The sequence below is a fragment of the Gossypium hirsutum genome, chromosome D12 (assembly GCF_007990345.1).
Source record: "Gossypium hirsutum isolate 1008001.06 chromosome D12, Gossypium_hirsutum_v2.1, whole genome shotgun sequence".
Taxonomy (NCBI): domain Eukaryota; kingdom Viridiplantae; phylum Streptophyta; class Magnoliopsida; order Malvales; family Malvaceae; genus Gossypium; species Gossypium hirsutum.
Genome location: NC_053448.1, coordinates 53060617 through 53084020, shown reverse-complemented (window position 1 = coordinate 53084020; position 23404 = coordinate 53060617). Strand labels below are relative to the sequence as shown.

Sequence of the window (23404 nt, the reverse complement as noted above, 5' to 3'; positions counted from 1 at the left end):
AGATTGTATCCCGGGTCCTGAACCTTTTGGGTTTTCGCGTTTCAGTCATTGGTTTTAGCCAAAATTAAACATGGTATGTTTCAGATTTCTCAAGGTGCCGAGTGATCTTTGAAATTATCAGAATAAAATAAACTGCAAGAAAAAATGAGAGAAGGAGAGGATATGGATGACATATGCGTATACCACATTTTGATTTTTGGAATAATTTATGTTGCATTTGAAATTCTTTATACATAGAATTTATTTTAAGAAAATGGAAATTGCTATTTTAAAAATCTCGAGTGATTTCGTTGAAATCTTGAGGGCATAAAAATTTATTAATTTTCAAAAAAAAAGTTATATATATATTTTTTAAAAATAAAATAAGGCAATATTTCCACGCGATAATGAAATATTCTATTGGAGGTATCAAGAGAGGACAAATAAAAATGCATCCTCCTATTCCATCGACATGTGATACCAAGTCTTTTAAATAAAAAATGATTTTCCTTGTATCAATGAATCCATATTTTGCATTTATGGACCATAAATAGTTGTTTAAATAAATTTTAATTCGTTTTTGAAATTTATTAAAATAATAGCGAATCACACGTAATAAAAAAAAATCCGCGGTGGCTTGTGTTTTCCAAGATTCGTCTAGCGCTCGAAAAACTGTTAGACAACAGCCACTTGTAATTTTAAACGATATCCAACCCGTTGAGCTATAGGCCTCACCTTGCTGACACCGCGGTTGGTACCTTTCCTCTCCCCAGCCATCCATTTCGGGTTAGGAAGATATGAAAATGCACGTGTGAAGTGGGACAGGGTATTTCTTTACTTGAGAAGGTTTAACCATCTGGACTTGGTAAATGATGAGTTAGGGTTGAAAGGATTTACCATGTTTTAAGCCTCTGAAATGGGTAATTACGGAAGGAACGACTGCAAATCCCTGCTCTATGTATTACTCGACAACTGGCATTGCTTCGAATATGTCTAACTCGTACCCTTGTTGCTTTGCCTGTCTAGTAACTTGCCAAAGGATATCATAGATTGAAGATGTGTGTCTACTGGTGTAGTCACCTGCCTGGAAATCATGAATAACTCCGTCAATTTGAACCCGACTCCGACCTGCAGGCTTTTTCACACCCGATTCGATCATTTTCTGTCTCACATTAGCAACATCCTGCCACCTCTTGGCCGTAGCATACACATTTGACAACAACACAAGATACCCAGCAGCATTGTTGGGATCAAGCTCGACATCAAATTTTTGAGCCACTTGAGAGGCAAGTTCAACATTCTTGTGAATCCTACAACCGCCAAGTAGGGCACCCCATACTGCATCATTAGGTGTTAAAGGCATGGTTTCAATAAGATTCAATGCTTCATCAAAGAAACCAGCACGGCTGAACAGATCAATCATACAGCAATAGTGCTCAATCCTGGGCTTAATTCTCCAATGTGTAGTCATTTGAGTAAAATAATGCTGACCCTTCTTGACAAATCCGGCATGACTACAAGCAAAGAGAACTCCTATGTAGGTTATTTCATCAGGCTTGACTTCTCTCTCACCCAAGCTTAGCATACATTCAAACACAGTTATAGCTTCTTGCGCAAAACCGTGTTTTGCTAATCCCGTGATCATGCTTGTCCAAGAAACCGTACTTCTTTCTGGCATGCATCGAAGTACTTCATAAGCTTCCTCAATCAAACCACAACTAGCATACATGTGAATAAGTGCATTGTTCAAAGACACCAACAATTGTTGGTTTCGAAATTGAGACGTCTCTTTTATGTAGGAGTGAATCCATTTCCCCAATTCCAAATCACCCAATTCAGCACAAGCTGATAATGCCGCCACCAACGCTACCTGATCCAGTTCCACACGTGCTCTCCTCATCTGTTTAAAAAAAGACAAAGCTTGCTTACACTTCCCATTCCTAGCAAACCCGGCAATCATTGTTGTCCACGGCACCACATTCTTATCCGGCATCTCATCAAAAACTCTCCTCGCCGTATCAACGTCCCCACACCTAATATACCCAGCTAACAACGAATTCCAACTCACCGCATTTCTCTCCGCCATTTCATCAAACAGTTTACGCGCACGTACGATGCCATCGCCGACCCCAACCATTCCATATAAATTAATCAAATTTGTTCTCACAAACACATTGGAGGAATACCCATCAACCAAAACTCTCCCATGAATATGTTCCCCTTCTCTCAACATCCCCGACCTCGTGCAAGCACTCAAAACATACGAATAAGTAAACCCATCAGGAATTGCCCCCAATGCAACCATCTGCTTGTACAATTCAAGTGATCTTTCAGGGATTTCAGTTCTTGAACACCCTCTGATGACCTGGTTCCAGACTGTAGTACTTGGTTTTTCGATAGATCGAAATAGTTTAAACGCCTGTAGGAGATTACTAGAAGTAGCATAGAATGAAAGAAGGTGAACTAGGATGTAATTTTTCTGGGAAAAACCGTTGATGATGATCTGGGTGTGGACTTGGGTAAGTTTTTGTTTTATGATCTTAGGGTTTTGAAGAAGGGAAATGAGGTGTTGCTGTAGAGCTCTGGAGTTGGGTGGATTGGCGAGAATGGCTTCTTTAACTAACATTTGAAAGACAAAAGTTAAACAAGACACAAATGAAAGTGGCGCTGGTATGGATATTACAAATAAATATTAGCCATCAAAACGCAAGGGGCCCAAAATGAACTCCAGTGCTCCTTAGATTCTTTATGAAAATTATCAACTGAACACGGGTTCAGTTGTATTTCACTTTGATGATGAAAATCTTTAAGAGGGTTCATTTCATCCGAACGAAACTGTACAAGTTTTCTGCAAGTGCCCATCAATCCACATCCCATCTTCACTCAAACCTTAAACCACCCAAAGCAAACCAAACCCTTAAAACATACCTCACCTCCAATTGCAACGCCAAAGCCATCCTCTTCTTTAGACAATTATTACGACACAATCCTTCGTCTATTGACAGCTTCTCTTTCTTATTTGTCATACAAGCTTGCACCAAAACCCCTTTCTCTCTTGAAGGCCAACAATTACATGCCAACCTAATAAAATTTGGGTTTCACTCTGTCATTCACCTCCAAACCTCACTTTTAAACTTCTATTCCGCATTAGGGAATCTTCTTTATGCGCATCACGTGTTTGATGAAATTCTCAGCAAGAATACGATTTCCTGGACAGCCTTGATTTCGGCTTATGTTGTCAACCAGAAGCCCCAAAAAGCTGTAGAGCTGTTCCAGAAGATGCAAATGCTTGATGTGGAACCTGACCAAGTGACACTAACGGTTGCTCTCTCTGCCTGTGCTCACCTTTGTGCACTAGAGATGGGAGAGTGGATTCACGCATTCGTTCGGCGAAAACCAGAGCTCATGGCAGACGCGGGCCTTAATAACGCTCTCATTAACATGTATGCGAAATGTGGTGAGATACAAACGGCAAGGAAATTGTTTGATAGCTTAGGAGAAAAGGACGTGACAACCTGGACTTCCATGATAGTGGGACATGCATTGCATGGACAAGCAAATGAAGCTCTTGGGCTTTTTGGTGAAATGGAAGAAATAAAATGGAAGAATAGCAAGAATAAGGAAGAGGGTAATCGTGGAAGTTCAACGATTCTTCCTAACGACGTTACTTTTATTGGGGTTTTGATGGCTTGTAGCCATGGAGGAATGATTGAAGAAGGAAAGAAATATTACCGACGTATGGTTAATTATTACGGTTTGAAGCCTAGAGAGGTTCATTTTGGTTGCATGGTTGATCTTTTTTGCCGAGCTGGGCTGCTAAAAGAAGCTTACAATTTCATCATTGAGATGCCTGGTCAAGCTAATGCAGTGATATGGAGGACATTGTTAGGAGCTTGTAATATCAATGGAGAAATTGAGCTTGGTGAAAAAGTTAAGCTCCAATTGCAGGAGCTGGAGCCTGGATATGCTGGGGACAGTGTTGCAATGTCGAATATCTATGCTGCCAAAGGGATGTGGGATAAGAAAGTGGAAGTTAGGGATCAGATAAAGCAGCTGAGAAGGGCTCCTGGGTGTAGTTCAATTGAGGTAGCTAGTGAAATCAGTGAGTTCATCTCTGGGGATGATGATCATCCTTTAAAGACCGAGATATATGAAGCCCTCAAATATTTGACCATCAGTATGAAAGCATATGACTACTCTCTTCAAATATCAAGCCTGCTTGAATTCTGACCAAAAAGGTTTCAAACTGTAAGTCTGTTGCGCTATGTTATCACGGTTGTGGCCATTATTTAAATTTCAGATTCGGTTCTCCTGTAAACATATCCCTTAGCTGTTAATAATCATAATATTCTGAATCATGACACTTCGACCAATCCAATTGCTGTTTGTCTGATGATAGGAATTTGGACAACGATAAAATTTAGGCAAATGGGTCGTTTCATTTATAACAGCCGTCCAACAGATAGGCCTGCTAGCTCTTTTGTGTAATACATACAAAATGCATTACTTGCATAGAAAAAGCATGCCCATCGATTCTTCCTGTTATTATTCTCATTTTATCCTATTTGAAAGGCAATTACTGTTGCATAACTTGAAATGAATAGCCAACGGAAATCTATATTGAATTACATTGTGTTTTAGGATCCTGGAACACTAGGATTGGCCTAAATTTGCTATGTTCCATTCCATGCTGCGTTGGAGCTACTCTCTGTTAAAGACTTAATGTCCTAGGTTTTCTGGTCCAAAAAGGCAAAAAGCTTTGCCTGATCTCTCTCAGAACGTAAGCCGGATTTTAGTTAGTATGAAGAATGAAGAGCCTTAGATCACTGCTCGGTATGAAAGTATTACTCTCCAAATACATGAAAAAACTTAGAAAAAAAATTAAACATACCCATGTCAGATGCATCCATATCCGACATTATAGCCAAATCCAAGTAACATAGTCAACAGAAAGTAGGAATTGTATTATAGTGTCCTCAAAACAAGCCATGTTAGAAAAAGATTTAATGACAAAAAACTGGCATGAAAGCTTGCTTTATTACTGAAATGAATTGCAGTCTGCAGTTCATTGAAAAAAATGCTTCACATGCATATGAAACATTGAGTTCCTGAGAAAGACATGATACACTAAGCATGCTTCATTTATCGACCATATGACATCAAGATTCAAGATCTATCTGACAAGATATTAATGATTTGTTTATTAAACAGCCATGACATGCATATTATCTGCAAATACTGAGACAGCCATGACAAATTAAACAACAAAATTTATCAGAAAGAATTCAAACTAGCTTTTCTTCATGTATCTGCATTTCTGTTCTAAATCATGTGTAGCAGGATTCATGCAATCCAACAAGTATATACAACATTCAGTTATACAATCGAGCAAAATTCTGTAAGTTAGAGGGTAACATACATGGGAATGTAAAATATAGATATCATACATTGGAGCCGATCAGATCTCCTGCAGTATAATTACACTGCCACTGCTTCTGGCCTTTTGCTGGTTTTGATTCCTCTAATAGCTGTTTAAAATGTTGGTGCCATAAAATTTTATTAAAATGCATTGATTTATATGCATGAAAAATAATAAATAATACCTTATCTTTACCTTCAGCATAATCTTTTGCACCAAATACAGCTGAACCAGCCACTAGAGCATTTGCTCCTGCCTCAATAACCTGCCGGCAAAGCGAGAAGGGGGTGAGAGGGAGAGTTTTAACAGAAACCACCCAATTTTTTTTAATAGTTATGAATATCATGAATAATATTAATAACATGAAGAACAACTCATATCCTACACTCACACTCATCACACTTGAGTCAGAGTAACATAGGTCAAGAAAAAGCAACAATAGGGCTCAACAAGTGATTATGTCAGAATTTAGGACACAGATTATGCATGGAGTGTATAGATTAATGTTGTCTGAAGGTAAACCACATGATTCTAATGGGGTACCTTATATGCATTCTTTGGACCAACTCCACCATCAACTTCAATCCATGGATTAACACCCTGCAAGGAAAATATATGAAGAAAATTTGACCAAATTCTAAAGCAGGAATAGATAAAAAGATGAATATATAGATAGAAGCAACTGATACCTTCTCCGCGCACATACGTCTCAAGTCAGAGATTTTCTTGACTTGACTCTCAATAAAGCTCTGCCCACCAAATCCGGGGTTGACCGACATAATCAAGATTAGATCAACCACTGTTCAAATGCAAAACAGAGATTATCAAGTCAGTTTTTCTTTTTCCTTCAATTTAGCCAAATGAACTCAGAACACCTGTACTGGAAAAGTTACAATGATGCAGAAGGCCTCTCATCATTCTACGCATAGCAATCAATTGCTTCTGTTTTAGTAAGATAAAGGAGGCCATTCTTAGAACATCCTTTTAACTATTCCTTCATCCTTTATTCCTGACTTATCAATAGGCAAGGCCTAGCATCGATCAACTACTTGGCTCCGGTATGCAATAAGCTGCATATAAAATCATCCTTTGACGGAAAGACAGGAAAGCGGAAAAGAAATCGAAAATAAAAACTCACCGTCTAGTACATATTCTATCGTACTAAGCGGGGTTGCAGGGTTTAAGACGACTCCGGCTTTAGCGCCCAGATCTTTTATCTACACAACAAGAAAAGTTTTCAGAAATTTGTGGGCAGTTTCATAAAAGAAACGCAGGCAATAGAGAAAGCGAGGAAACAAGATATGTTATTGAGCATAGGATGGCAAACAATAAAAAAATTCGCAATAGTATCAGCAACACCTTGATGGTCATAAAACAAAAACCTGTAAAAGGAAATTTTTGGACATGCTGACCACAAAGTTTTAAGAAGCAATAATGCACGGTTTAGAGTAGGAGAGAGGCTGATAAACCCAATACTTTAAAAAGCTTTAACTGCAAAAATTGAGAATCAATGACTGATTCTTAAGTCATGCCCTGGAAGAATAGTTAAGGCAAATAAGTTCAGAACATAGAGTTAGCTTGAACAGGATGAATTCAGTAGGATTTATTGGCTCCTACGAATCCTGAACATTCCTTCCCAATGTCATGTGGTACAAAGCACGATACACCAAAAATGATTCATCGTGCATTAATTTCTTTATCAGTAGTTTTTAACTAAAAGTCAGAACCCGTGCAGCAAAAAGCTTAACATAAATAATATGACAACTTCCAGTTTAAAAAGCAAGTGAAATTTTGCATTAAAAAACAAAGGTTTTTGAGCTCCACTTGATTTGAAGATAATATTCGGTAGACTCCATTTCAAGATTGTATGTATGGTGTTAACTTTATCATGGAAAATATGTAAGAACGGCTCGGGGAAAGAAATGTCTTACTTGATTAAGTGTACGATGCAAATGAATGGTTGATGATTGCTCACAGTGAACACTGACTATGTCTGCTCCAGCCTTAATAAAATCTGGAACTCGCTGCTCTGGTTCCACAATCATCTGCAGTGCATCAAGCTCAGGGTGAGAAAATATCTCTATTACTGATACTGGTTATTTAGTTATGCAAAGCAGCATACCAAATGCACATCTAGTGGAAGATCTGTCACAGGTCGTAAGGCATCAACCACAAGAGGTCCAATCGTAATGTTTGGAACAAATCGGCCATCCATTACATCAACATGGATCCAATCACAGCCTGCCACTTCTACGGCTTTCACCTAGAAAAAACGCGACATGTGAACTTCAAAGACAATATTCAAATTGAATTCAATACCTAAAGCAATAATGCAGCTGAATCAAAACCTGCTCCCCCAACTTAGCGAAATTAGCAGAGAGTATAGATGGGGAAACAATGATATCGCTTTTCGAAAATTTATCGACTCGAGCAGTTGCCTTCACTACTGTAGCAGTTCTCCTCCTAACCATTTAAGAAAAGAAAGTTACAAAAGCATATTAAAATTTCTTATGAGACCTTGAAGAACAAAATTCAAATCTGATTGAAATCATACGTCTAATTTGTATCTTTTCACTGCAATACAGTGATAACATCTATTACATTTGCAACCCTAAAAGGCGCATCCAACATAGCAATTTTGCTCCAAAGTAAGCACAAAACCATGCAACTAAAGTTTCATCGAATTGCTTAGGCAATATACCAAACATTAAATAATCAATAACACTGTAATAAAACCCCTAAACCTTATTTGCTTTATTACAATTTAAGTACCAAATATTTTAGATATATATATTTAATTGTACAAGCCCTTTACTTTCATCACAAACCACCTTCATTTGTGTTGAAAACATTACAGAATAATTTTAAAAAAATGAAACTTTTTGCTGTAAAAAAGGTTTAATTATCGAATTGCAAACAAAATTAAGGTCCTTCACAAGAAAATGTCAACATTTCTGAACTGGATTTTTTCGCAATACACCAATAAATTTGCTTCTTTACCATCTAAAACTCCAAGGAATTCAGAAGAGCAACCCAGAAAAGGAATTCAAAAATGAAAAAGATTACCTAGTAAAAGAAAAGGACTTGGGTTGAGGAAGATGGGTTCTTAGAAGCCTAAGTCCCCCTCCAAAGCCATTAACTTGAGTTGATGAACAAAATGAAGAAGCTGTTGACATCTTTAATTTCCTTTTTCCCTCTCTTTTCTTATCAAAAACTGCTCTATCTATTATATCTAATCTGTAAAGGAGTTTGGAAATTAGAGCCTTTGTGTTTTTTTTTTTTTTTTGTATGTTAAAATCTCACCACAGGGTGACTTGGAGAGAGAAAATGTCAAAGAAGGCAATGACAAAGACAATACTAAATTCTTCAACAAAACTCGGAGAGACTCAAGAAGGAAATTATGTAATGGTAACACGTGTCGCTTTGATCTGTGGGTTACTTTGCTTATCTTCAATGGCTGGCGCTGCGTACTGCTCAGATGTGCAAATTAATGGACACAATTAGTTGCGTTTGATTCGCTGTATTGAATTAGAGTTGTATTGGATTAGAGGTGTAATAGCAAGTCAACTGTTTAGTTGAATGTAATGGAATAGAGGCGTAATAGTAATCTTGTGTTTGGTTGAATGGAATAGAGGTGTAATAGCATAATAGAAAAAACTAAAATGACTAAAATACCCTTAGCATAAATTTGTTTTGGTAAATGATTATTGTTATTGTTATTTAAATTTTAATAAGATTATTATTATCAATAATAAATATTTTAATCATATTTAAACATAATTATTATTAAATATATTTTAATTAAAATATATAATTTAATAAAATTCTTAATAATTAGCAGAAATTTGTTTTGGTAAATTATTATTGTTATTGTTATTTAAATTTTAATAAGATTATTAATATCAATAATAAATAATTTAATCATATTTAAAAATAATAATTATTAAATATATTATAATTAAAATATATAATTTAATAAAATTCTTAATAATTAATATTCTTATATGAATTTACTCAAATCATAATATATGATACTATAAATGAAAATTTGAAATAATTAATATTAAATATATTTTAATTAAAATATATGATTTAATAAAATTTAAAATAATTATAACTAATAAATTATATTTTATGAATTTGTATAATTTAAAATAATAATTATTACATATAATTTAATAATTAATATTAAATTTCATAAAATTCTTGATAATAAATTTTCTTATATGAATTTATACAATTTAAAATAATTAATATTAAATATAATTTAATAGTGATATATAATTTCATAAAATTCTTAATAATAAAATGTTCTTATATCAATTTAGTAAAATCAATATATAACTTGAGAATTATATTCTGCATAAACATAATTAACTTATATTAAGAAAAGGTTGGATGAAAATGAAATTGTACATCATAATCAATATGTTATATAGTTTTACAACATCAAAAAGTTTGAACATTGATATTTAATGGTGAGAAAGAAATCTTCTGACCCATTCCAATCGGGCAACAGAAGGTAAACTAAAGAAAACGATCATTTGAGTTGGATGATCGGGAATTTTACTCAAAGCATCATACCGCTGATCGTCGGTTAAACCTTCAATTGACCATAAGGCTGAATATAAATTTGAAGCTTTCTCTTCCATCTTTTGATGTTCTTCTGACTTCTGCTGAACTACCACCTCGGAGGCAATACTCCTACTGATTTGATCGCCAACGGCCTGGATTTTTTCCTCCAACAAAGTGGCAGCCTCATCAAATGAAGAATACACATTATCACGAGCATCAGATTTCTTCTTTCTCTTGTTTGAAGATGAGGAACCCCCTTGGTCTCTATCTCCTCGCGGATCTGTACCAGAAACATCCATGTCGTCTAAAGAGACGTCAGCTTCGCAGTCATAGAATGTGTTTCTCTCTTCATTCATATTTGTAGTACGTTCATCCTCAGCATGTATTTCTTCAATAACATCAGCAGCTGTTTGAGCGTCTTTCCCAGTCGCCTGATCTCTTGCGTATATGGCAGTAAGCTGGTTGTAGTAAGGGAAAGAACGATGTCTGAAATGAGAGGCTTCTTTGTGACTCTAAAAAAAATGAGGGAATCATATTAGTTATAAGTTTTGTAAAAAAACAAATAAATACTTGAAATACGTTTTACCTTTACATAGGATTCCCAAACTACATCTTCAGCAACAACGAGCTGTCTATGCTCGTCCCAACCAAAACCGCTGTTGTTTTGGCCATTAAGCATGTCGTAGACGACTGACTATTCCCTTTTTAGGCACCTAATCCGAGATTCAATATTTGGCTTCGCCTTCAACATTGCTCTTGGTAAAGCCTTTTCTAGCATTTTCTCTAGCTCGTTCAAATAACCGGCTTTGAACCCGGTATCAGCATTAAATGTTCCTACATTGTGCAAATCCACCATGCAAGAAACCAAGGCTGCATCTTCTTTTGGAACCCATTTTCTTTTGCTTCCTCGAGAAGCTTGAGAAGAAGCATGTGATTGTGGAACACCTGACATATTTATCTTAAGAAAAAAAAACAAATTAACATTATTTAATATTTTTAATATCATGAATCAAAAGGTGAACAGTTTATAATATTATATCGTTAGTTTGATATAAATTTAAATTTATAACACATCCTGAATGAAAAGATAATTAAATTATAATTCAACAAAGTTTAGTACAATACAGAATTTTAATCAAACACCACCAAAGTTTCATAAACTAGATACCTAAAGTAACATCAACAAATCAATTCAAACTCAATTTGTCCCTAAACCTAACTAATTTCTAGATGCTTGCCATTCATCGAACATTTGGTTGGCTAGATCCATCCTCCAAGTAGCCCAAGCATCCGATGGATGAATATTTGTGATATTCGGTTCATCGTCATCCACCACATTACTAGGTAATCCTTCTCCCACCTCCGCTTCAATGGGATCAATACTCATATGGGTTCGAATAAAATTATGGAGCAAACAACATGCAATAATAATTTTATTGTGCACCCTTACAGGATAGAACGATGGACTCCTAAGTATTCCCCACCTAAGTTTTAATAACCCGAAGCATCTCTCAATAACATTACGTGCTGAGGCATGTTTCATATTAAAAAACTCTTGCGGAGAACTTGGCTGATAACCCTGACGCCACTCGTTCAAATGATATCGCTGTCCTCTAAAAGGTGCAAGAAATCCCTGACAATTTGTGTATCCAACATCAACTAGATAATAACAACCTATAAAATAAAATTGCTACTTAAAATGATTAATTCAGCAGAAAAAGTTTGATCTTAATGAACAATATCAAAGTCCTCTAACTATCCACTTTACCATGAGGAACTTGTAGTCCATGTCTTCTACTGATGGCATCTCGAAGAACCCGTCCATCGGCAACTGAACCTTCCCAACCAGGAAGAACATAAACAAATTGCATCTCAGGTGTACAAACACCTAGCATATTTGTTGCTATGTCACCTTTTCGCGTTCGATATCTAGGTTTATCAACTGTTGGAACCCTAATCTTGATGTGGGTTCCATCAAGAGCACCTAAGCAATTCTATATCACATGATATAAAACATTGTGTTAGAATACTAATTTAAATCTAAATCAACTAAATGTAGTACAACCTATATATAAAACTCAGTCCAATACCTTAAACCATTTCCACCTTGTGTCAGAAGAATCGGCTGTAATTGGCTCCGGCTTTTTAAATAACACATCTTTTAAGCGTATGACAGCATTTAAAACACTATGAAATGCTTTGCTAACAGTTTCTCCGGACCTTCTAAAGTGATGCTTGATAACTCGATTTTTCAGGTGATGGGAGATGATATGTAAAAACATTGCTACTTGCTCATCAACAAGCATGTTTCTTGACGACTTCAATCCCCCTATCGATTCTAACATCTCACATAGTTTAAAAAAGACAGTTCTATTCATCCTAACTTGTTCAATACAAGTCTCGTCACTAGCATATACAAGCCTTTTCACATAATCCCGTTTTGCATAAAAATCTAAGGTATAGGACCTAATCCTTGGTCTATATGTCTGTAGGCTAAGGCTGGCACCCATTCTAAATAAGAACCAAATCGCAATTCTACAGATTTCCAACCATATTGTCAATGCAATACCAATTCTTTTACGCCTCTCACGTTGTGCAATTAAAGGCAGACGAGCCATTACTGCAATTAGACATTATCAAATAAAAATAAACAATATTAATTTAGAACACACTATCAAAGAATTGAAGTTGCAAATTAAATTTTATAAAAATAATTGAGAGTCAAACAAATTAAAAATGAGAGCAACTAGGTTATTAATTTTGGGGGAGTTGATAGGATTATATGGGGGATAAGAAATTACAGGAAGGAACATTGAATCTAAAAGAATCAAGATGGCACGTGTTTATTTTTAATTAGTAAAATTATTAGTAAAAATTTGCATAAATGATTGATAGCTACTAACAAATTTAATATTTTAAAGATAAATAGTTAATAAGAATATAGTAATAAACTTTATCATTGTAATTATAAAAATCTATATAATATATTGATTCAGCAGAAAGTGTATATATTTTTATAAATATTACCTAATTGAAAATGAATTCTAACTTAATGTCTAATTGTAAATACATTATTTTAATTAATAAAATATTATAAATTCCACATTTTTGAATAATTCACGTAGATAAAATTTATAAAATAATAAATATTAAATATGTTTTTATATTAATAATAAATTTTAATTGTTATACCATGTTTTATTTATATTTTGGATTTAAATGTATAGTTTTATATTAATATTATATAATTATACAGATTTTAATTATATTTCAATTAAAAATATTATATAATCAAAAAATATACCTTAAATAACATAAATAAAATTTTTATTTGAGCTTAAAGTTAGCACAATTTGTTTTAATAATGTTTACATTTGAACGAGATCTTTGGAAGTATAAAAATCGTTATATTTTTATCATAATTGAAATTAATACAAGAATTGGTACTAAAGTTTGATGTCCTTTTTAAATTATAACGATCTCATCATTTTTTGATCCATGTAGTACTCACATTTTTTGATATTAATACAAGAATTGGTACACCATTATCTTTTTCATGAATTGGTACATCATTTTTGATATTAATCCTTTTTATAAAAGTATTCTGTCCATGAATTTCCTTTTTTTTTTTGGTCAGCAAATAAAAGTATTATTAAAATCCAATGAGTTAAAAATTAACCACAAAGTTAATAGAACACACTTGAAACACATACCAAAAATAGATAACTTAAGCTCCTATAAACCCACCATAAATATTCGACAGTTGCATGATAACTTTTTCATGATTGTTTGGAAAGAAAAGAAGTACAAAAGTAGAACACTAAGCTGATTCAGAATATATGTTGGAATGAATCAAAACAAAGCAGCAACCATGTGTTAACTTTTTCATGATTGTTTGGAAAGAAAGGAAGTACATCCACAATTGAAAAATGGGTTAATGTTTGATATATTGACAGATTATTTAACGAGAATAAATGGGTATATATATATAATTTACCTTAATGGAATCCAAATTCAAAGACCAAATTGGAAAGAAGTTATCAAACAAGAATAATGTGAACCAAAACAAAGGTTATGTATCAAAGTTGACATAGTTGCCAAGTTCAACAGCCAAAACTTACATTAACCCAACAAGTTAAAGTATACTCCAACTCCCTATACTCTTTTTACATTTGAAATTTAATCCCTACTTTTATTTCAAACAATTTAACCCATACACTTTTCAAATTTACCAATGTAAGTTCAATTGTTACTACAATTGAGAAACCACTTCAGGAAAGCTTAGGATCAAGAGAAACACTTTATAGGGTGAAAACAGATCCATATTATAACAGCGGGTCCATACCATGAATGGTGTTTCATCATCCTCTTCATTCTAGAACAAAGTGGCACAAACATTTTTTTACTACTTTACCCTATTTCAGTTCCCAAGCTCCTTCAATTTTCCATGTAATAATTTAATAAACTTCAGGAGAATTCACAATTAATAAGCTAAAACTACAGAGATGAAGCCCTCCTAAACAACAACTATCAAATAGAAAAAAAGACTACAGGAATAAGAGCTAATATCATACACCTAAAATACACAATTTACCTCTAATCCATTAAGGTAAAGTACATCCACAATTTACCTCTAATCCACAATTGGATTTCATGAATCTCTGTCTACTTACGATTCATTCTGAAAATAACCATCGAGAAATTTTATGGCAACCAGGACTATTTTGTGGACATTTTAAGCAGTATGCTGTCATTCTAGAGCTTATTATATGCATGTTAAATTGCAATAGCCATGACAGAATTCTCAAAAAGCATACAAATCCAAATAGGACATGAGCATTCATAGTCCTTTGTTTTCATTTCTGACTGATCAAGCAGATGGAGCCACTGCAAATAAATTATATACCCACTGCAAACAATTGTAATGGGGGGGAACTAACCTGTAATGAGGAAATCGGAGAGGAGACCGATGAAGAACTGCTGGAGCAACGAACCTGTAATGGTCAACAACCAAACAAATAATGAAAAAAAGAAAACCATAACCGGCAAGAAACGAAATGCCAATTTGCCAAGAACTGAAACAATCGTATGCAGAGAGGAAAGAAATAGGTTACTCAGAGGCGGAGATTACTGATTCAAGCCATCCGGAGATCTGACACCGTCGAGTCGGAGAAAGATTCAAAGTTGAAATCGGGATCGGCTGGAGGTTTGGTTCGCTGGGAGGGAGAGGGTCGGCTGGAGTCGATTTCGGCAAGGGGAGGGTAAATGAGACACCGATTACCTAATCTTTGCTTTTGCAAGGGATTAGAAATCGGTGGTGAAGTAGCCAAAATGCGGAATCCGTCCGCAATGGATTAGGCCCGTATTAGGGCAATACAGCCAACCAAACGATGTATTCAGTGGGGCCACCATTCAGGGTGTAATGGCTAATCCATTACACCCAACCAAACAAGGCCTTAGATTTAGGTTTAGGTGTACTTCAGGTTTTTCTTCTTTTTCCATCAAAATTGCAATATCGGAGAGAGACGAGGGACCATAAGATTTGAATTATGTCCTTAATTTGCTTATTTATACTCGGCTTAATTTATGATTTCACTAAGTATACATATTTTTATTTTATTTTGGTACTTACTTTTTTTTATCTCAATTTAGTACCTAAATCATGCAAAACTTATATTTTTCCCCTCTTTTAGTAGACGTTAACAAAAAAAATATTGGATAGATTTGACCAATGAAAATGTGCCATTTAGCATATTGTGGCCAATAAAAAAGCACGCTTGACTAGACCTGTCCATGGGCCGGGCCCAGAAAAGATTTTTGGCCCCCCTCCTAGGCCCGGGCCCGGCCCGGCCCGAAATATGGGCTTGAAATTTTGCCCAGGCCCGACCCAGGAAAAATATCATAAGCCCGGCCCGGCCCATTTTTTAATAAACATTAAAAAATTATTTTAAAAATAATAAAAATAAAAATAAAAATATTTTAAAAGTATTTTAAAATTAAAAAATAAAAAAAAATATATATATTTATTATATTCGGGTCGGGCCAAAAAGTGGTGTCCGAGGCCCGACCCGTTTTTTAAACGGGCCTCGTTTATTTGCCCAAGCCCATATTTCGGGCCTATATTTTTACCCGAACCCTCCCATATTTTGGGCGGGCCGTTGGGCCGGGCCGGGCCGCCCGGCCCATGGACAGGTCTACGCTTGACCTTCTTTTATAAAATGTGTCATTTTTCTTTGAGAAAATATGTACAAACCATAAAAGAATTGTAAAAAATAGAAATAAAATATAAAAAAACATATATGTCAATTATAAAAATTATAAATGTATATATAATCTGAAATATGTATATAAATTTTTTTCTTGAATTTTTTATATTTTATTCCTATTTTTATAATTTTTTATGATTTATACATATTTTATCAAAGAAAAATTATATATTTTATAAAGAACACCAAGTGACACTTTTTCATTGGCCACAACATTTCAAATGATACTTTTTTGTAACACCCCTAACCCTTATCTGCCGCCAGAACAGGGTTACGGAGTATTTCCAGACTTTTCTGATCAAATACGAACATTTAATATCATTTAACATACATATCAGAAGCTAATCTTAATCACTCATATTGTCCTTTATATGAGCCATTGAGGCCCAAAATACACATTTGAAATAAATTGGGACTAAATCGGGAACATAGAATTTTTTTTTGAAAATATCAAAAAAATTCAAAGGAGTAGGGGACACACGCCCGTGTGGCCAAGCCGTGTGGCTCACACAGTCAAGAGACACGCATGTGTCTCAGGCCATGTGAACATTCGAAATAGAGGCACACGGTCGCGTCCCAGCCTGTGCCCAAATTAGGCTGCTTACCGACTTGGGTCACACGGCCAAGCCAGATGCCCGTGTGCTAGGCCATGTGAGCATACTAACTTGTAAAATTAAGATACAGGAGTCAAACGGCCAAGTGAATGCCCATGTCTCAGGCCAAGTGACTTGCCCGGCCCGAATATAATAAATATATATATTTTTATTTTTTAATTTTAAAATACTTTTAAAATATTTTTATTTTTTTATTTTTAAAATTATTTTTTAATGTTTATTAAAAAATGGGCCGGGCCAGGCCAGGCTCGGGCTTATGATATTTTTCCCGGGCTGGGCTTGGGTAAAATTTCAGGCCCATATTTCGGGCCTAAATTTTTACCCGAACCCTCCCATATTTCGGGCGGGCCGTCAGGCCCGGCCCATGGACAGGTCTACGCTTGACCTTCTTTTATAAAATGTGTCATTTTTCTTTGAGAAAATATGTACAAACCATAAAAGAATTGTAAAAAATAGAAATAAAATATAAAAAAAACATATATGTCAATTATAAAAATTATAAATGTATATATAATCTGAAATATGTATATAAATTTTTTTCTTGAATTTTTTATATTTTATTCCTATTTTTATAATTTTTTATGATTTATACATATTTTATCAAAGAAAAATTATATATTTTATAAAGAACACCAAGTGACACTTTTTCATTAGCCACAACATGTCAAATGATACTTTTTCTGTAACACCCCTAACCATTATCTGCCGCCAGAACAGGGTTACGGAGTATTACCAGACTTTTCTGATCAAATACGAACATTTAATATCATTTAACATACATATCAGAAGCTAATCTTAATCACTCATATTGTCCTTTATATGAGCCCTTGAAGCCCAAAATACACATTTGAAATAAATTGGGCTAAATCGGGAACTTAGAAATTTTTTTTGAAAATATCAAAAAATTTCAAAGAAGTAGGGGACACACGCCCGTGTGGCCAAGCCGTGTGGCTCACACAGTCAAAAGACACGCATGTGTCTCAGGCCGTGTGGACATTCGAAATAGAGGCACATGGTCGCGTCCCAGCCTGTGCCCAAATTAGGCTGCTTACCGACTTGGGTCACACGGCCAAGCCAGATGCCCGTGTGCTAGGCCATGTGAGCATACTAACTTGTAAAATTTAGATACAAGAGTCAAACGGCCAAGTGACATGCCCATGTCTCAGGTCGTGTGGCATATGAGGTAGGGCACATGCCCGTGTCCCTAACCCGTGTAACTCTCTGACTTGTAACTTAATTAAGTGTAGGGGTCACACGGCCAAGTCACACGCCCGTGTGCCAGGCCGTGTGAAAAATACTGAGCATTCTGTTTTGAATTTTAAGATGTAGGGGACACACGGCTAGAACACACGCCTATGTGCTAGACACACGGTTGAAACACACGCCCGTGTCTCTGTCCGTATGGACAGAATAAGGCTAGTTTCAAGCCTTATTCCTCACCCAATTTCACCTTTCACCTACATAAACACTTAAACATGTTCACCAACCAATTCAAGACTTTTAAATCAAGCCAAAACTAAGTCTTATGCATGACAATTCATCGCAAGTATTCATGTATTTAAGCTTACCTAATTAACCAATTTCACATATCCAACACATTAAAGCCATATTTATAAATATACATATATTTCAAAATATACCAAGTTCAAGCCATTTCAATGGCTAATTACAACCAAAATATTTGTATGCCAACTTTGGCTTACCAAACCTATACATGTCATTATATCCAAAAATAATTTCATAATTATACCGAAGTGAGCTAATGGATAGTGTGAGTGATCTTCGCCAAGCTTCCAACCCAACAAGCTTCCGAGTACTATAAAACAAAGAAAATAAAATCGAGTAACCACTTTGTGCTTAGTAAGTTCGTATAACGGGAAATAAACTTACCATTCATTTGTACATTAAGTAAACATACACATGCATTCCAAACAACTTGGCCATAGCCTAAGCACACAATCTCATCAAATATGTTAGTTATTAATTTCATCTAAATATCAATAACAAAGATGAGTTCATCAAATACCAAGTTCCATGCATTTCATGTATTTTTCAGATATTGATTTTATTTTGATTTTCACTTGTCTTCATGTCAGAATTTCACCCGTTGAATCATTTGAAATCTCGATGGATATGAGGGTAGTACACATAAAGTGTACAAATCAGAAATCCGTCAATTCATGCCTGGGAGTACTCATTAGAGCACTTAAACAGAAAGCTCTCTCTCAAGCACTATAACGGAAAGCTCATTAAGTCATGTAACGGGAAGCTTATCCGAGCTTAATAACGGGAAGCTCACAAAGAGCCTATATCGGGTAGCTCCGAAGAGCACTTAATGGGAAGCTTCGAAGAGCACTTAATTAGAAAGCACCGGATAGTCATATAACGGGAAGTTCAAGCGAGCATTAACAAGAAGCTCCAATGAGCCTTTAACGGGAAGCTCACAAAGAGCCTATAAACAAAACGCTCATAAGAGTGTAGGTGTGTCTACAACATATGCAGAACACAACCAGTCAGGATGCTCCGAATAGCATTTAACGGGAAGCTCGCAAGAACACTATAACAGGAAGCTTGACAGGGCTTGTAATGGGACGCTCTTTCGAGCTATGGTATGTCCGCAGCATATGCAGGACCACTACCGTTTCGGGAAACATAACCCTGTATCTAATCGAATTTCATTCATTCAAACGAGATTAAACATTTATCGGATATGTATTCAGATTTCATATTCATGGCCAATACACAATTCATTCGAATCAATTCAACCATATAATTACACAATTAAGTTACATGAACTTACCTCGACTAATTGTTCGTGACTTGTAATCTACTAATCCGATACTTTTTCTTTCCAATTTAATCCGATACTAATTGTTCGTGACTTGTAATCTACTAAACCAGATCTATACGAGTAAATTTAGCTCAATTTAATACAATTCATATTCATTTCTATCCAAATCATATTTTAGGAAAAATTATCATTTTGCCCCTATACTTTTAATTATTTATGATTTCATCCCTAGGCTTGGAAAATGAAATTCATGTAATTTATTCCTTATTCCAAGCCTAGATATTATCATATATATATATCAATAACAACTCAAGAATTCCATGAAATTTTAGAATTTCACATAAATTCAACAACTTTTCAAAATAATCCCTAAAACATGATTTCATCCAAAATTCCTTAATAAATATCTTTAAATATTCATTAAAATCTCAATTTCATCATCTAATAACTAAAATCATATGAATTCATCAATGGTATCTTCCAAAAATTTCAAAAAAAAATCAAAAACTAATGAAATAGTAAGTTGGACCTAGTTGTAAAAGTCCAAAAACATAAAAATTTCAAGGAAAAAAGCAATAATTAAACTTACATGAAGCTAAAATATGAAATACCAGCTTAAAACCTCTTCAATGGCTATTTTTGATAGAAAAATGACGAAGAAAATGTCTAGAAATTATTAGAATCACATTTGGCCATATAAGCTTTATTTTAATTCCAATTTTGCCCTTAATCGCATAAAGTCTTTAATTTTTTTAGGCTATGCCACCTCAACCATATAAAATGGGTCCATTTGCTCTTTTATCCCTCCCTTATTTAATTTTTAAGCTATTTAATCACTTTAGCAAGTTTTGCACCGTTTCCAATTTAATCCTTTTTAATTAATTGAATACCGAAACGTTAAAATTTTCTAACGAAATTTTAACACTACCTTAATGACACTTCGTAAATATTTATAAAAATATTTATGACTTCTTTTATAAAATCAAGGTCTCGATACCTCATTTTCTAAATCAATTAATCTAATAAATCCTTAAAAACACAAATTTACTAATTTAAAAATCTTTTAAAGACCACATTTGGCTCGTAAATATTAAATAATAAATTTACAAGCTCATTTTTTGGATTTGGTGGTCTTGAACCACTGTTTCCAACATTACTGAAAATCGGGTTATTAGAACTTACCTAATCTTACCAAATCAAAGAACGACTTACGGATAATAGTACTCGTTATCAGAAGCCCGAAGGTTGAACAGAAGCTCATGAGAGCTAAACAGAAACCCATAAGGGTTGAATGGAAGCTCGTAAGAGCTGAACGGAAACCCATAAGGGTTAAACAGAAGCTCGATAGAGCTAAATGGAAACTCATATGAGTTAAACAGAAGCTCGTGTGAGCTAAACGGAAAGTAAACACGAAAGTTTGCAACAAATGCTGAACCTCGATTTACTCGGGTAATTTGCTGTCACTTTCCTCCAATGCCGTCAATTCATCGGTTGCTAAATGTACTTAAATCCCGCGTTCCATTTAATCTGAATATTCAATTCAAATTTTATAACTTTAACAATATTTTATTTTCAACAATAGAATAAATACATAATACCATTCATCAATTCAATATAAATATTAAAGCTTCACCGTACGAACTTACCTGGGTTAAATTGTAATATTTACAGTAGTTTAGGGACTATTCCGCTATTTTTTTCACGAGTATCTACGGGATCTTGATTTAGAATATATAATTACTCATTCATTAGCATATATTTTAGTTCCAAATCACTTCACAATTAGTACCCTTCAATTTTTCAAATTTATACAATTATCCTAAACTTTTACAACTTTTACAATTTTTACAATCTAGTCCCTTAACTAGTTAATCTATAAATTGAATAATTTTCCTTAAATAATAATTTTTCTAAATATTCTAGGCTATCATACATCCCTTAATAAAATAGAAATTTAATACCAAACTCTAATATTTAACCTTTTCACAGATTGATCCTAAAATCAATATTTAACAAAATTACTTTATAAAATTATCATATAACAAAATTAAAGCTCTAAATCCATGTTATGTATCTAAAAAATCTTATATTCATCAATGGAAACTTCCAAAATTTTCAATGAAATCAAAAATTAATGAAATAGATAGTTTGACCTAATTGTAAAAGTCTTAAAAACATAAAAATTTCAAGAATAAAATTTCAATTTGTATGTTTAATTTCAATTTATTTACAATTTTTCTCTTAATTCATATTATTTTATTATTTTTATCATGCCGTCCCACTATACCAATTTGGGTATATTTGTCCTTTAAGGCCTCCTCTATTTATTATTTAGGTCAGTTAATCACTATTTCTTAGAATTAACAAGTTTTGCACCCTTTTCAATTTAGTCATTTTTAATTAATTAACTATCGAAACTTTAAAATTTTCTATCGAAGCTTTATTACTACCTTAAGGGCACTCCGTAAATATTTATAAAAATATTTACAGCTTGGTTTATAGAAACGAGGTCTCGATACCTCATTTCCTAAAACCACTTAACCTAAGATTTTATCACTCGAACCTAATAATTCATTATAAAACTTAAATTGCCAATTTAAAATCTTTCTAAAACCACATTTGACTCATAAATACTAAATAATAAAATTTACGAGCTTACTCGTCAAATTTGGTGGCCTCGAACCACTATTTCCGACACCACTAAAAATCAGGCTATTACAATTCTCCCCCATTTAGGAAATTTCGTCCTCGAAATTTGTTACCTGAGAATAGATTCAAATATTGTAATCTCATTTATTCTTTGGTTTCTCAAGTAGCTTCATTTAAACTATGTCGATGCCACAAGACTTTTACTAATAGTACTCGTTTATTCCGCAACTCTTTAACCTCTCGAGCTAAAATTTTCACCGGTCCTTTTGAATATGTCATATTTGATTGTAGCTCAATCTCACTATGAGGAATCGCGTGTGAAAGATCAGATCTCTACTGTCTCAGCATCGATACATGGAACACATTATGAGTTTTCTCAAGTTTAGGAGGCAAAGCTAATCTATAAGCTATAAGGCCGATTCTTTCGACAATTTCATATGGCCCGATAAATCTTGGTTTCAACTTCCCTTTCTTAACGAACGATAACAGTTTTTTCCATGGAGAGACTTTTAATACTTGATCACCAATTGCAAATTCTATACCTCTTCTTTTCAAATCTGTATACGATTTCTGATGATCAGAAGCAGCCTTCAAACTATCCCAGATAATTCGAACTTTATCCTCAGTCTCTCGAATCAAATCAACTCCTACCAGTTTGGATTCACTCAGTTCAAACCAATACAATGGAATTTTACATTTCCACCCATAAAGAGCTTCAAATGGTGTCATTTTTATATTGTCACCATTTTCCAGCTACCTCCAAACTCAAGTATACAACATCTCAACATATCTTCCATAATCTGAATCACTCGTTTTGATTGCCCGTCAGTCTGATGATGAAATGTTGTGCTGAAATTAAGCTTAATGCCCAGAGCCTCTTGTAGTTTAGTCCAAAATCTCGATGTAAAATTCAGATCTCGATCTAAAATAATGGATATTGGAACCCCGTGTAACCTCACAATCTCAGCTATATATAGTTCAGCTAACTTCTCAAGTGTAAAACTGTTCTGATTGGAATAAAATGTACTGATTTAGTCAATCTGTCAACAATAACCCAGATGAGTCTTTCTTTCTCGGAGTCAGAAGTAAACTGGATACAAAATCCATCGTG

General features: G+C 34.3%; 3 protein-coding genes across 4 annotated transcripts; 1 reads left to right on the top strand and 2 right to left on the bottom strand.

Annotated features, from left to right (window-relative positions):
* Nucleotides 1-940: 940 nt before the first annotated feature.
* Nucleotides 941-2605, bottom strand: LOC107951269 (pentatricopeptide repeat-containing protein At5g66520). The gene has a single exon (XM_016886264.2). It carries the CDS (start codon nucleotides 2603-2605, stop codon nucleotides 941-943), a length of 1665 nt encoding a protein of 554 aa, XP_016741753.2.
* A 167-nt stretch (nucleotides 2606-2772) lies between these two features.
* Nucleotides 2773-4209, top strand: LOC121224230 (putative pentatricopeptide repeat-containing protein At1g74400). The gene has a single exon (XM_041107092.1). It carries the CDS (start codon nucleotides 2773-2775, stop codon nucleotides 4207-4209), a length of 1437 nt encoding a protein of 478 aa, XP_040963026.1.
* A 1040-nt stretch (nucleotides 4210-5249) lies between these two features.
* LOC107951272 (ribulose-5-phosphate-3-epimerase, chloroplastic) lies at nucleotides 5250-8813 on the bottom strand. 2 transcript variants are annotated; one of them, XM_016886265.2, is made up of 9 exons: nucleotides 8465-8813; nucleotides 7747-7861; nucleotides 7521-7661; nucleotides 7330-7443; nucleotides 6537-6615; nucleotides 6088-6197; nucleotides 5942-5998; nucleotides 5583-5663; nucleotides 5250-5507 (listed from the first exon to the last, which is right to left on the bottom strand). In XM_016886265.2, the coding sequence occupies exons 1-9, from the start codon at nucleotides 8572-8574 to the stop codon at nucleotides 5421-5423; spliced, it is 894 nt and encodes a 297-aa protein (XP_016741754.2). In that variant the 5' UTR covers nucleotides 8575-8813; the 3' UTR covers nucleotides 5250-5420. The 2 variants fall into 2 exon arrangements, with proteins under 2 accessions (XP_016741754.2, XP_016741755.2); XM_016886266.2 differs by having other exon boundaries at nucleotides 5594-5663.
* Nucleotides 8814-23404: the final 14591 nt, after the last annotated feature.